General features: G+C 38.9%; 1 protein-coding gene across 1 annotated transcript in view; it reads left to right on the forward strand.

Annotated features, from left to right (window-relative positions):
- The window catches only part of LOC139114265 (estradiol 17-beta-dehydrogenase 8-like), an 84,563-nt gene extending 71,086 nt beyond the window's left edge, over positions 1 to 13,477 (forward strand). Inside the window, exons 2-8 of the mRNA XM_070675858.1 lie at positions 31 to 66; positions 1,949 to 2,268; positions 2,842 to 2,937; positions 10,088 to 10,173; positions 11,021 to 11,105; positions 11,780 to 11,897; positions 12,536 to 13,477. Coding sequence (XP_070531959.1) covers positions 33 to 66; positions 1,949 to 2,268; positions 2,842 to 2,937; positions 10,088 to 10,173; positions 11,021 to 11,105; positions 11,780 to 11,897; positions 12,536 to 12,552 — 756 coding nt within the window. The 5' untranslated portion in view covers positions 31 to 32 and the 3' untranslated portion in view covers positions 12,553 to 13,477. The remainder of the gene's footprint in view (positions 1 to 30; positions 67 to 1,948; positions 2,269 to 2,841; positions 2,938 to 10,087; positions 10,174 to 11,020; positions 11,106 to 11,779; positions 11,898 to 12,535) is intronic.
- The last annotated feature ends 1,051 nt before the right edge of the window (positions 13,478 to 14,528 follow it).

Raw genomic sequence — 14,528 nt, forward strand, 5'->3', positions numbered from 1 at the left:
TCGGGTCAAAGATCACGCTCAAGATGGCGGGTATGCAGCTCTCTAAACTTGCAGCTGTTGTGACAGGTATGTAATTTTGATTTTTCTCCACAAACACACCTGCCGAGGTCGACCTATGGAAATCGAAGAAGCTAGAGAGCTGTAATTCACGCCTAAGGACAACAGCCCGCCGATACAATGTCTATTGTCGGGCGTACTTGCCGGAACCAAAACAAAATTAAAGGACCGGGTCAGTTCTCCAGATTAGTGATTTGCTAGGCACGTACTGTGACATAGTGTGTGTAACATGTTACGTACTTCCCACTTCTCAGGAAAAACCGGGTTAAACTCTTACCTTTAATATTAACCAGGAACACTTAATCAAATTTTAGCGTACAGTTTAACATGTAAGACCCGCCCTCGATTTGGATCGGTTTCAGCACACCACAGACGAGTGAACACACCCCTGAAAAACTGGCCGACATCTCTTGATATCATCATAGCACGTAGTACCATGGACATAAAACGTCCATGGTAATACACACGGGACTGATAGGGGAAGATGATGGAGGAAGAATTTTGCATATAGCAAACATGCCATATCGGGACACGGGCTACATTGTGAAAGTTTGAGATGTCCAAAAACAATGCAGGCTATTTATGCATAGCATTTACCTCCATGGTGACATAGTCCCTTAGCTTAGGGTCTATTTTGTCAATTTGTCTGCAGATCTTTCTACTGTCAGTAAAGACAGTGTAATGTAAGATCTTGGATATCACTTTAATGAAATGTAATATTCCACTAGGGGTCAAACATTATGGCCAATGTGTCGACCCCGATGCCAAGGATCAAGTTCCTGGCAGTGAGTTAGCCCTGCGTACGACGCTGTGTGTTCCGCTACAGCTAATAGCCCCGCTCACCACAGCCCTGCAAAGACCCGTACGTAGAGTTGGTGACTTCAAATCCATTTTTGGACTTGACGTAAAAAGCCAAATTACTGCCGAAATTCAGCGTTCTTGGGCCCAAGTCGTATCCCTGCCTACCTCAGCTACTCGATCGCTTCTAAAAATGCCAGTCTTTTATTCTTTTATTCGTAAATAACCGTCGATGTCGGCAACTCTCTCGCTAGCCCTGCGTACGTACGCTGTGTACGCTGGGTGTTAGGAACGCACACAGGGAATGCACAGCGTACACTGCCTACGTACGCAGGGCTAGCGAGAGAGTTGCCGACATCGACGGTTATTTACGAAAAAAGAATAAAAGACTGGCATTTTTAGAAGCGATCGAGTAGCTGAGGTAGGCAGGGATACGACTTGGGCCCAAGAACGCTGAATTTCGGCAGTAATTTGGCTTTTTACGTCAAGTCCAAAAATGGATTTGAAGTCACCAACTCTACGTACGGGTCTTTGCAGGGCTGTGGTGAGCGGGGCTATTAGCTGTAGCGGAACACACAGCATCGTACGCAGGGCTAGCAGTGAGTTTGATTTGTTGGCATCATCACTGTTCTTTATTTCATATTGAAAATAGTATTCAATAAACAACATTGTTGAAAATCAGCACATGTATAAAAGACAATGGTAAGTCTTCAAACTCAACTGACAATAACACCATGCACCATGGGGAGGCACCATATGGTTGAATATAAATAAGGTGATTCAAAACAATAACATGAAAATAATCATAATTTTACAAATTATTATCCTATGTAAACTTTTAACTGTGCTTCCAAGCACTTATTTCACATTCTTGCATACCAACTCTTTCAGTTATACAGTTTTGGGAGATTTTTTAGATATTGTGTTGAAAAATTTGTATCAACCTAGAAATAGAGTGAAGAAATTCTCTAACCCAAAGTAGCTGACAAGGACAGCTTTTCAACGTGTAAAATTTCAAAACCTACTTAATATTATATCTTTGTTTTGTTTTTTTTTCAAAGCCTTTGATAATGTATTTGCCTTTCATTTTCAGGAGGAGGCAGTGGCATTGGTCGAGCAATATGTCAGAGGTTTGCCAGAGAGGGCGCTTGTGTTGCCGTGGTCGATATAGACGCGGACCGCACCAGACAAACTTTAGATGAACTTTCAACAAAGGGCCCAGATTGCAAACACCACGCTTTCACAACAGATGTCTCAAGTGCCGAGTCTGTCGCCAAACTAGTGAAGGAAATTCCAGAAAAATTTTCAGTCACGCCGACGATACTAGTCAACTGTGCAGGTATAACAAAGGATAGTTTTTTGGTGAAAATGGATGAAAGAAGCTTCGATGATGTAATTAGAGTTAACTTAAAGGTATGTTAACCAACACAGAAATAATTTCCAATATCAGAAGATTTGCAGGTTTTACAAAGAATGAGGGTTATTTTTATGCAGCTGCAAAAAGCATGTATATGACCGTTTCTTCAAGTCTTTATCCCAATGGACAGGAGTAGATCTCAATGGAAGCATTATTGCACACTTCTCCATTTGCTTACTAAGTATATTAGATGTTCAACAAACAAGATATGGAACAAGCATTAACTGGACCTACTGTCACTTTTCAGAGACTGAAATCACTTTATTTGTGTCGTGTGTGGAGATTTATTCACCGTACACGCAATGATTTGACCATATAGACAGTAGGTTTATTGTCGTAACTAGGATTTGACTGTTTTATATTGAGTGTGAACTGCAAAAATTTGTCATTGAGTCAGTGACAGTGTAGCTGAAAGAGCAGTGTCGATCGGTGTCTGACCGAGTGATGTCAACACATAAAAAACACAGTTTAGAATTTTACTAGTGTGCGACTGCCATGTTTGTGTCCATCCCCTTAGATATGTCATCTGTTGTGGAATTACAACTATGTACACTTTTTTTCGTCGTCAGGGAGTATTTTTAGTCACTCAGGCAATCAGCAAGCTGATGATTGATAATAAAATCAAACATGGCTCCATCATCAACATGTCAAGTATATCAGGAAAGGTGAGAGGTCAATGAGAGGTCATGACCTGGTAGGCATCATTGTGTTACGTGCAGAGGATACGAACAAAAGGGTGAACTCAGCAGTTAACGTTTAAACAAAATTTATTACGAAATTAAAACTAATTGCTAAGTCAGGGATAGAGTACAAACTTTAAAAGTGTACAGACTACTTATCTCAGCTGGGACGGCAAAGCTCCAGTCTCAGAGTTGTAACAGTCAGTCGGATGAATGAACAGTCCTTTGGCTTGCAGGCTTGTAGTTGCACAAAGTCCACAGTATAAATCCAGCGTTGGCAGTGAAGGTCTTGAAAAGTCTTGAGAATGACTACTGCTGGAGTTTAGTAACACACAAGAGACACGATCCCAAAAGTCTGACTGGAAGCTGAGCACGTCCCTTTTATAAAGGCATATAAGAACAATCTAGAACTTTTATTGACATGCTAATTACTGTTCTAAAATTATCTCTCTTACACAACTAATCAACTTTCCAGAACATTCCAAACATGACTAATTGAATTCAAGGTTGTGAGGTCATTAAGGGCAGTGACCTTGAGAATGTTCTAGACTAATTGAACTCAGGTCATGATGAGTGTGGGGTAAATGACCTACATAACACACCCCCTCTTCAAAAAAAGAAAATTTTTCAAAGAAAAATCTTTCTTTTACAAATGTAATCTTGAAAAAGATTTAAGTACTCAAAATTTTTTTTACTCTAAAGTAAAATTTCTTGAAAGTGAACAACAATAAACTCTAAATACGAGAGAGACAGTCTGCAATTAAATTGTCTCTGCCTTTAATATGTCTAATATCAAGATTAAACTCCTGTAACATTAAACTCCATCTTAGCAATCTCTGATTTTTGCCTTTAAATTTCTGTAGAAATACAAGAGGGTTGTGATCAATATAAACCACTATTGGCTGATTTGAAGAAGTAACATAAACTTCAAAATGCTGTAAAGCTAATATCAAAGATAAACACTCTTTTTCAATTGTAGAGTAGTTTCTCTGGGATTTGTTAAATTTGCGTGAAAAATAGCAAACAGGATGATCTACACCATGACTATCCTCTTGCAATAAAACAGCACCAGCAGCCGTATCACTAGCATCTACAGCTAATTTGAATGGCAAAGTGAAATCTGGTGCAGACAACACTGGGGCACTTTGCAGTATGGCTTTAAGTGTATCAAATGCCTGTTGGCATTGCTCTGACCAAACAAACTTTACTTTCTTTTTAAGTAAGTTAGTCAAAGGCTCAGTAATTGTGGAGAAATTTGGACAGAATTTTCTGTAGTAACCAGCCATACCGAGAAAGCGCATCAGTTGTCGTTTGCAGTTTGGTATGGGAAAACTTGAAATGGCACTGATTTTGGCATCAACAGGTTTTACCCCACCCTGTCCTACAGTATGTCCGAGGTAAGTTACCCTTGCCCAACCAAACTCAGATTTGGCAAGGTTGACAGTCAACATTGCTTTACTCAGTCTCTCAAAGAACTTCCGCATGAGCTTGATGTGTTCCTCCCAGGTGTCACTATACAGGACGACGTCGTCAACGTAAGCTGCACATCCGTCTAGCCCGGATATGACGTCGTTGATCATCCGTTGGAACGTTGCTGGAGAGTTCTTCATTCCGAATGGCATCACCTTGTACTGGAACAATCCGTCTGGTGTAACAAAGGCGGATATTTCACGAGCACGATCCGTCAGAGGGACTTGCCAAAATCCCTTCAGTAGGTCAAATTTCGTCACATACTTGGCTTTTCCCACTCGGTCGATGCAGTCATCAATCCTCGGGATTGGGAAAGTGTCTGTCTTTGTTAAAGTGTTGACCTTCCTAAAGTCCGTGCACATACGATAACTGTGGTCTGATTTGGGAACAAGTATGCACGGCGAACTCCAGTTACTTTTACTGGGTTCAATAAAGTCATTGTCCAGCAGGTATTTGACTTCTTCCTGGAGATATTTCGCTTTTGTTGGATTCAGTCTGTATGGATGTTGTTTTACAGGCTTACTGTCCCCAACATCAACGTCGTGATAGATGACGTTTGTCCTCGTTGGAACATCTTGAAACAGGTGTTTATATTCGTGGAGCAGTTCTTTCACCTGTTGTTGTTGTTCTGGCTGGAGGTGTGCCAACTTTGTAGACTCCAGCTTCTCCAGGATTTCTGAGTTCTGAAGCTTGACCGAGCCCAGCTTTGAGTTTAGAGTTTTTTCACTCAAGTCAGTTTCAGTATCACTATCTTCATAATGGTTTGAACTGACTGCACTGACAGGCTGAGTTATAGTAGGATTATCCCTATCCAAATATGGCTTAAGCATATTTATGTGACATAGCTGTTTTTGTTTTCGCCTGTCAGGTGTTATTATGATGTAATTTAAATCACTCAATTTCTTATCAATTAGGTATGGCCCAAAGTAACGAGCATGGAGTGGTTTGCCAGGAATTGGAAGTAGAACAAGAACTTTTTGACCTGGTTCAAACTTCCGTTTTGAGGTGTTTTTATCATATTTGGTTTTCATTGACTGCTGAGATGACTCAAGATTTTCTCTGGCTAATTCACATGCTTTAGAGAGTTTTGTACGAAAATCTGACACATATTGCAAAATATTCAGACAATCATCGTCGTCAGACAGGAATTTCTCTTTAACGAGCTTAAGTGGGCCACGGACTGTATGTCCAAATACAAGCTCAAATGGGCTAAAACCAAGAGACTCTTGAATTGACTCTCTAACAGCAAAGAGCAGAAAATGAATTCCTTCATCCCACTGTTTCTCTGTGTCAAAACAGTAGGTCCTAATCATGTTTTTCAAAGTTTGATGAAATCGCTCAAGAGCACCCTGACTTTCTGGATGATAGGCGGATGACCTATACTGTTTAATGCCTAGCTGATCCATTACTTGTTGAAAAATACCAGACATAAAGTTGGAGCCTTGATCGGACTGGACACATTTAGGGAGGCCAAATAAAGTGAAAAATTTGACTAAAGCTCTCACTATAGTCTTTGTCTTTATATTTCTCAGTGGTATGGCTTCTGGGAACCGAGTTGATGTACACATTATTGTCAGCATGTACTCATTTCCTGATCTTGTTTTTGGTAAGGGTCCAACACAGTCTATTAGAATCCTACTAAATGGTTCTTGAAATGCAGGAATTGGCTGTAAAGGGGCCTTTGGAATGGTCTGATTTGGCTTTCCTACCATCTGACATGTGTGACAAGTTTTACAGAAATGTGTTACATCCTGCCTGAGATTAGGCCAATAAAAGTGACTGAGAATTTTATGATAAGTTTTCCTTACTCCCAAATGACCAGCCAGGGCGTTTCATGGGCCAGGCGCAATATTTCAGCACGATAGGGCTTTGGAACCACAATTTGATGTTTTATAGCCCAATCGTCATCAACCAAGACATCTGGAGGTCTCCATTTACGCATGAGAATACCAGATTTTGTATAATAGGAAACAGAGGTATCTGAAGTTTTACCTTCATCATCTACCCTGTCAAACAAAGACAAAATATCTGGGTCTTTGTGTTGTTCTGCAATGAGATTTGATCCAGAAAATGTCTGACTTTGGTCAGCAGAAGTTTTACTGGAAGTTTCAAATCCACGAGGGATAACGGAATGATCCGTGTCAAACACCTGACTGAGAAAGGTGTCATTTAAGTCAACATCTGTGACATTATTTTTGAGAGTATTTTGATTCTCGGAAGTTTTCTTTGACATGGCTCGAGTAATGGCACATGAAGGAAATAAATCGGGTATCTCTTGTTCAATTGGCTCTGGATCCTGATCTAAACTAGGATTATCAGTCACAAGTGGATTAGTAATGACCTTGTCCCCAGCAAGGTCGTTTCCAAGAAGAAGGTGAATCCCTTCAAAAGGCAAAAAAGGCCTAATACCTAAAGTCACAGGTCCAGAAATAAAGTCCGAAGACAAATAGACATTATGGAGAGGAACAGGAATAAAGTCATTGCAATCTACCCCCTTAATAAGAACTTTAGAACCTGAAAATGACTTTTCAGAAACGGCAGGTATCTGCCAACAAAAGAGACTGGGACGCCCCGGTATCTCTTAGAATTTTGACAGGGGTAGCGGAAGAAAAATCACTAGAAAGTGATATAAAACCATTATGAATAAATGGTTCGAAAATACCCATAATGCTATCTTGAGAAGAATTGACCTTGACCTCATTAATTGGGGATGAGAGGGGTTTAACCTCAGAAAATGTGTTACACACATTATTAGACTCTAATTGAGTTGATGAAGAAATAAAGCCGGTGGGCTTAGATCCACTTTGACTACTTTGACCTTCACGTTTTCTTTTCAATTTGAAACACTCTGACATTAAATGGCCGTCTTTCTTACAATAATTACAAGAAAGTGTACCGAACTGTTTGTCAGAAGGAGATTGAGACTTGGGATCTGATGATGTGGGAGTGTTACTTGAATTTTGTGAACTGTTGTCATTTGATTTTCTACTCTCCTTTGAGAAATTCTTGGATGAAAAGGAGGAGTTAAATTTACCTGCATTGTTTCTGTATGAAAAGGACTGGGATGGTTTGCTGAGAAATGAAGATTTGTGGGTCAATGAATAATCATCGGCCAAACGTGCAGCAACCTCTAATGTATCTGCCTTTTGTTCATTGATAAACGTCTTGATGTCACTCCGGATGCACCTTTTAAATTCCTCAATCAAAACAAGCTGTCGTAATTTTTCATAATTCTGACTGACCTTTTCAGAAGAGCACCAACGATCAAACAGTTGTTCTTTTGTTCGAGCAAATTCAACATAAGTTTGATCCTTCACCTTCTCACAATCCCTAAATTTCTGACGGTAAGCTTCAGGCACCAACTCATAGCCCTTGAGAATTAATTCCTTCACAGAATCATAATTTGAAGCCTGCTCTACTGACAACTGAATATAAATTTCTCTGGCTTTACCCACCAAAGCACTCTGCAAAAGCATAGACCAGGACTCCTTAGGCCAATCCAGACTCTGAGCAATTTTCTCAAATGAAGGAAATATTTATCAACATCCTTTTCTTGGAAAGGGGGAACTAACCTGAAATGCTTAGTGATGTCAAAATTGTCTGAAGGGAAGAATTTTCCTGACTTTCTAAGCTCTAAACGTCTCATTTCTAACTGCAGTCGGTGTTCTGCTAATTCTCTTTCCTTTTCTTTTTCCTCTCTTTCTTTCTCCCTTTGTCTTTCTTCCATTTGCAATTCTTTTTCTTTCATTTCCAATTCCCTCTCTTTCTGTCTTTCTTCCATTTCTAATCTTTCCTGCCTATCTTTCTCTCTCTGTCTTTCTTCCATTTGCAATTCTTTTTCTCTCATTTGTAATTCTAGTTTTTTGATCTCCAAATTTGCCTGCATTTCTAATTCTAATTTCTTGAGTTCAGAGGTAGACTCGGGCTCATAATCTTTTAAGGCAGACTCCTCAAAATGGCCTGATTTAACTAAATGTTTTGGAATCTTGAACTGTATTTCTTGCTTGTGCATAGATCGTTAAAGTCTACTTTAATGAAATTGGCCAGTGTTATGAGGTCGTCTTTTCTGAGGGAATCAAATGTGTCCTGATCAAGGTCATCCATTTCCTCTGGTTTAAATTCCGCCATGATTAAATTTCGCTGAGTTCACAGTATATAGTAGTTTTGAAAAGCTGTCAAAATGTTGTCAAACGGCTCAAAATATTCGTTTCCCGGACGAGCCCCCAATTTTGTTACGTGCAGAGGATAACGAACAAAAGGGTGAACTCAGCAGTTAACGTTTAAACAAAATTATTACGAAATTAAAACTAATTGCTAAGTCAGGGATAGAGTACAAACTTTAAAAGTGTACAGACTACTTATCTCAGCTGGGACGGCAAAGCTCCAGTCTCAGAGTTGTAACAGTCAGTCGGATGAATGAACAGTCCTTTGGCTTGCAGGCTTGTAGTTGCACAAAGTCCACAGTATAAATCCAGCGTTGGCAGTGAAGGTCTTGAAAAGTCTTGAGAATGACTACTGCTGGAGTTTAGTAACACACAAGAGACACGATCCCAAAAGTCTGACTGGAAGCTGAGCACGTCCCTTTTATAAAGGCATATAAGAACAATCTAGAACTTTTATTGACATGCTAATTACTGTTCTAAAATTATCTCTCTTACACAACTAATCAACTTTCCAGAACATTCCAAACATGACTAATTGAATTCAAGGTTGTGAGGTCATAAGGGCAGTGACCTTGAGAATGTTCTAGACTAATTGAACTCAGGTCATGATGAGTGTGGGGTAAATGACCTACATAACAATTGTCTTTTGTGAGCAGCAGGTACTGTTTGTTTGGCTGTGCTGTTTAAAACCCCATAGCAGTCATGGTAGTAAGGCCATGAAAGTGAAAGACTTACACTTTTGCTCAAAACTTTCTTCAGTGAAAATTTCAACTATTCTCTTACCAAATCAAGAATAAAATTCAGGGGTCACCGTGTAGAGTTTGGTACTGGAGAAACAAATTACCTATTTTAATGTTATGGTAAACATTTACCGATATTTGGAATTCAAAATGGCTAACACCTCTGTGTTATCTCTATGGGGGAATACATTTTTTGATTTTCGAAAAACCAAAACAGTGAAATGTTTTCTTATGCCAAGAGCTTTAAAGTGAGCCCAAAGAAATGGTGTCTCAGAAATGAATTAGGTTTAGTTTTGTTCAAGAAAGAAAAGGGCCACCACCCATTTACATGAAGTACATTTAAGTAAATAGATTTACCTCTTAGTGTATGTCAGAAGCTTTGCCATTTTCCTCAAAGCTCAAGTGAACAGATAGTTGAGTTAGAAACTAGACAAACCAGTAGGCAAATCAGAAATTACAGTGTATTAATAACAAAGGCATACAGTGTTTTTATGGGATGCTTGTGTTTTTCTCAAGCGTCTATTTACAATTGGGTGTGAGCATGACTGTAGTCAATATATGCAATAATGACATTTTCATGAGTGTAGGATTTGTTGATGTGTACAAGAATTTATTTCTATAAATTTAGTTTCCTTGTACAGAAAGATTTTTTCAACAAAAGATGTTTCTGCTCATAATTTCAGTTTGTCATCAATTTTACCTCATAGACCATCTTTGTTGATTCACACTTCTTGTATTTGTTCTCACCTGTTCTCAACACAGACTGGTAACATAGGACAGTGTAACTACACGGCATCTAAGGCCGGTATAGAGGGAATGACAAGAACCATGGCCAAAGAACTTGCCGAGTAAGTAGTACTGCCACCCACCAAATCTGTGTTTGCATGACTCACTTGAAGCCACACAATCTGTGTATGGAGCAGTTACTGACAGCCTCACAGTCTGTGTGTGGAGCAGTTACTGGAAACCACAGCTCCTGAATAGAGTATTAATGATAAACTACTTTATAGAATTTCAAAAATTCTCCTTCAGGGAGTGTATAAATCAAATCCTTTTTAGCTTCTGCTCTTTCGTTATTTTTCATTATTGAATTTACCGACTAGAAAAAGTGTCATAAACAGTGGTGCTCCATGAACAGTGGTATCTCATTTCAGTTTCATTCACCGGCAGTTTCAGCACTTATATTATAAGAAACAGTATCACCTTGGTACTCTACTTCAACCCTTTTCATCGTCCTCCCTTTCAATGTGTACCCCCTTCAATGTGTACCAGGTATATGCGTAGCCATACTAATTACATCAATAGAAATGACGCCAAGTCTGATGATGAAAGAGTTCACTTTCAGGACAGTCATGATCAATGTATCTGTGTGATTGGCTGCATGAGTGGAAGTCTTTCGAGAACAAACTGCAAAGGCCCTGGGGGAAGGGGGTGAGAAAATCGGGTTTGTAGAGACCTTGACCTTGTAGCAGAATTCTTTATATTGCGTTCATGATGTGTGAAGAGCAGTAGACGGTCAGAAATGTTTTGTGAAGGCATCACATGCTCGCCATTGTTTTATTCTGCACAAGTTTAACCATCGGTTATTGTAGGAGTTAATATATAGTAGGTTACAATATTAAATTTGCCACCAACATGAATTCCTTGAATACTGTAATTTCTGCAATCCATTTCTTTATTTATCTATTTTTCCAGGCATGACATCCGATGCAATGCTGTCTTGCCAGGCTGGATAGAATCTCCGATGACTCAGGCCGTACCGGAAAAAGTTCTAACAAAGGTTTGTCGGTTCTGCTTCAAAAAAGACCAAAACCTTACAAAGCCTAACATAGGACATTAGTATAGAAATGATTTCAAGAGACTCTGACTCTGGATGACAGATAATTATATGTCCAAAATTCTTGACTAGTTTTTCATAAACTGTGCACGCATGAATAATGAAAATGGTTTAATTTTACCTCCAATGGTGTTATGGAAACTGTAAAACCACCAAACAAAAAGATTCAATAAACTTTTGCTCAAACTTTCCTCAAGGACTCTTTCAACCATTCTTTCTCAAAATCAAGGGATAAAAAGTAGGGGCGGTGGTCATCATGCAAATTTTACTACCAGAGAAGTGAATTACCAAAAACGTACTTGTATTTGAAATTGAAAACGGCCGCCATCCCTATAAGGAAATATGAATTTTTTTATTTTTAGATGAGCAGGATTGCAAAAACTTCCTTTACTGTACAAGTTGAAAAATGAGTCAAGTAAATCAACATACCAACAAAGTATTGTAACAATTTCATTAGAGTCTGAATATCTGTTTCATGTAACATTCCATCTCATGAAACCACACCACAATCTGCAGTACAAGTGGTAACCAGACCAAATTTGTCCAAAGTTCCGTCAACACTTGCCTACATCACACATGCTAATATGCCTGTCATCTTTTGCCATTTATTTTGACAGCACCTTGGCATGATACCGGCAGGAAGATTAGGCCAGCCGGAAGATATTGCAGACGCATGTTTGTTCTTAGCTTCACGGAAGAGTAGTTATATTACGGGTACTAGTATTGAAGTTACAGGTAAGGCTGTCCCTGTGATATGTGAATACTAGATACAGAATTATGAAAATGGAATGATGGGTAATTTTTCCATACATGTGCTTTGATATTAGTTTTACATGTAATCAGGGAGGGGTTGTCCTGTCTGCAACTGTGTGATTTTCTTGTCGATAAACGTAGCCTCTTCCCAGAAATTGGCGATGAATTTCAAGCAAATGTAGCACTGGATGCATGTTTATAATTAACCAGTTTTTTTAGCTTTCAATCACTGCAAGACTTTGCCATACAAACTTTGGTTTCCTTCCTTTGTTTATATGAAGCTGCTTTGGCCGCGGTCACCAGTTTTGGAACAGCCACCATTTTGAAATTTTGGATATGCATATTGGATGCTGGGATATGTGTGCATAGCAACAGATCAGTTGTATGGGTCCCATGTGTGCAGGTTACAGATGGGATGACCCCCCTCCCTTTGATGTGTCTGCAAGCAGCTAAGTTTATGTACATCTACAATGTTTAAAGGCCTTGAACTTTTCCTCGTCCTCCCATAAGTACGGATAGCAAAGCCAATTCTTGCAATCAGTCAGCACCCGTCAATTTTTCTTTTTTATGTATCATCTATGTGCATTTATAGCTGTGTGTTTGTTTGTTTGTTTTTTCAGGTGGGCTTTTCATGTGACAGGACATTGCAGAATCACTGGTGCAAATTTCTCAGACATCTGTTCCCAAAACAACTGATTGTTCACAGAACTCGGCAGAGTACAGAATGATTTGTATGACTTCTAAGGACTATATATACCCGCTGACATCTTTTAATGTTACACATGTCAACGCACAAGGGTTTCTAAATAAGAAGACAACTTTGTGAAATTATAGTATTTTATTTCATAGAAAATTGAAATTGGTTGAACTTGATTCAGTCGTGATATAGCTGACATGTGATGTTGCAAGGGGAAGGTGCCATGAAAGAAGTCAGAGAAACCATTATCACTGTGTGATGTTTGTCGTGGTAGGAAGCAAAAATCAAAGATGGTGGACACCTAACCACTCGTTGTTATGGGAATGAATCTTATCAAAGATGGCCGACAGATTTTGTTGTCATGGAAATGAATCAAAGATGGTTGAAGCCAGTAAAGGATGCTATGTGTCTGACGTACTATGCAGTATCTGTGACAAAGGAACATTAAGACAACTCAGCAATATATATAGGACCTTTATTTCACCAAACACTTTAACCCTTTGAACCCGGCTCGGACATAAATGTCCGATAACGTCATAGAGTACCAGGGGGTCAGGGTGCAAAACTTTAACCAAGGGACCGTTGTGAATCAGTAAACTTAACTTATTTTTCTTCAACTAGCAAAAGAGTTTTGCATCTGTTATCTAACTTAATTCACTGTAAAAATATTCAAAAACATGTGTGCAAGAATAGGAGAATATTCTTGTCAACACAATTCTATGATTTGTATAGTTCTTTTGTGTGCCACATAACATACACAGGAAACACCAGAGGTCAGATTGTTTGTTTTTAATGTACATACCTTGAAATATTGTATTTTGTTGACAGTGAGGTCAATAAACTTATTTGTTAATAGAAAATGGAAGAGATTTAGCAACATTTCTCTACTTTTTGTCAGAGTTGCCATGATTCACAAATATGAGAAAGCAAAGTATATACAACCTATGCCTTGTCCTAGGAGTGAGAGACTTATCGCTATGATAGGATGATTTTAAACCACCCAACCACATTGGGCCAAAGTATAGTGAATGTTTCAAGTTACAAACACCCCTCTGCAAATATCAGCACTATATCCCTTAATGTATTGAGAGAAGCATTGCTGGAAATATTGTGAAAAATTTGAGCAAAAGTTTCTAACTGTCATCAAGGAGGTGTGTGCTTGCTTGAAAGTAATTCAGCTTTATTTTGGAAGACCTGTATTAGGCCATAGATTCTCGAGAAAAACGAGGGTCTATGATTAGGCCATACTGTTCAAAAAAAAAATTAAGTGAAGATGCAAATTTTGTCATACTTTCATCAAGGAATTTAAATCACAAATAACAAACGTTATCCTAAGTAAAGACCGTAATCGTTGTTATTGATGACAAATGAATTCTAGACCATTCACTTTTAAACAATAACTTTGCTGACTGTACACCTATGGCTGTGTTGGTAAGTTAAAAACTGGACTTTTCATCACGCTCAGGGGATTAGAACAAGATACTACTGTAGATACACAAAACCAAACCACCAAAATATTACCCAAAAGTCACACCTAGAAATGGACAGTATTTCATATCAACCAGAGACGGTTTCGAGTTCCTGCCCCTTTTATGTCACAAATCACTTCAAATACCCTCACCATATCCGTGACATTTTCAACCCCACCTCCCTTTCTTGGTGTTTGTGAATGCAGCCCAGTGCACTCATTTCAAAGGGCTTTCAAAAGTTCTCTGTTTATTCATACTGTTTTATTACAAATGCAATAAATTTGAATGGCGAACATATTTCCTTGCAAGTCGTACCACGGATAATCCACACTATACTGATGTCTTCACTGCCTCGAGTCTCTTTTCTCTGGCCCTAAAGTGTCCTCGCAGGCTGTCAAATTAGAGTCCAGTATCGCGTCTTTTTCGGAGTGTCCATTGTGGTACTAT

Source organism: Ptychodera flava, chromosome 16 (assembly GCF_041260155.1).
Source record: "Ptychodera flava strain L36383 chromosome 16, AS_Pfla_20210202, whole genome shotgun sequence".
Classification (NCBI taxonomy): domain Eukaryota; kingdom Metazoa; phylum Hemichordata; class Enteropneusta; family Ptychoderidae; genus Ptychodera; species Ptychodera flava.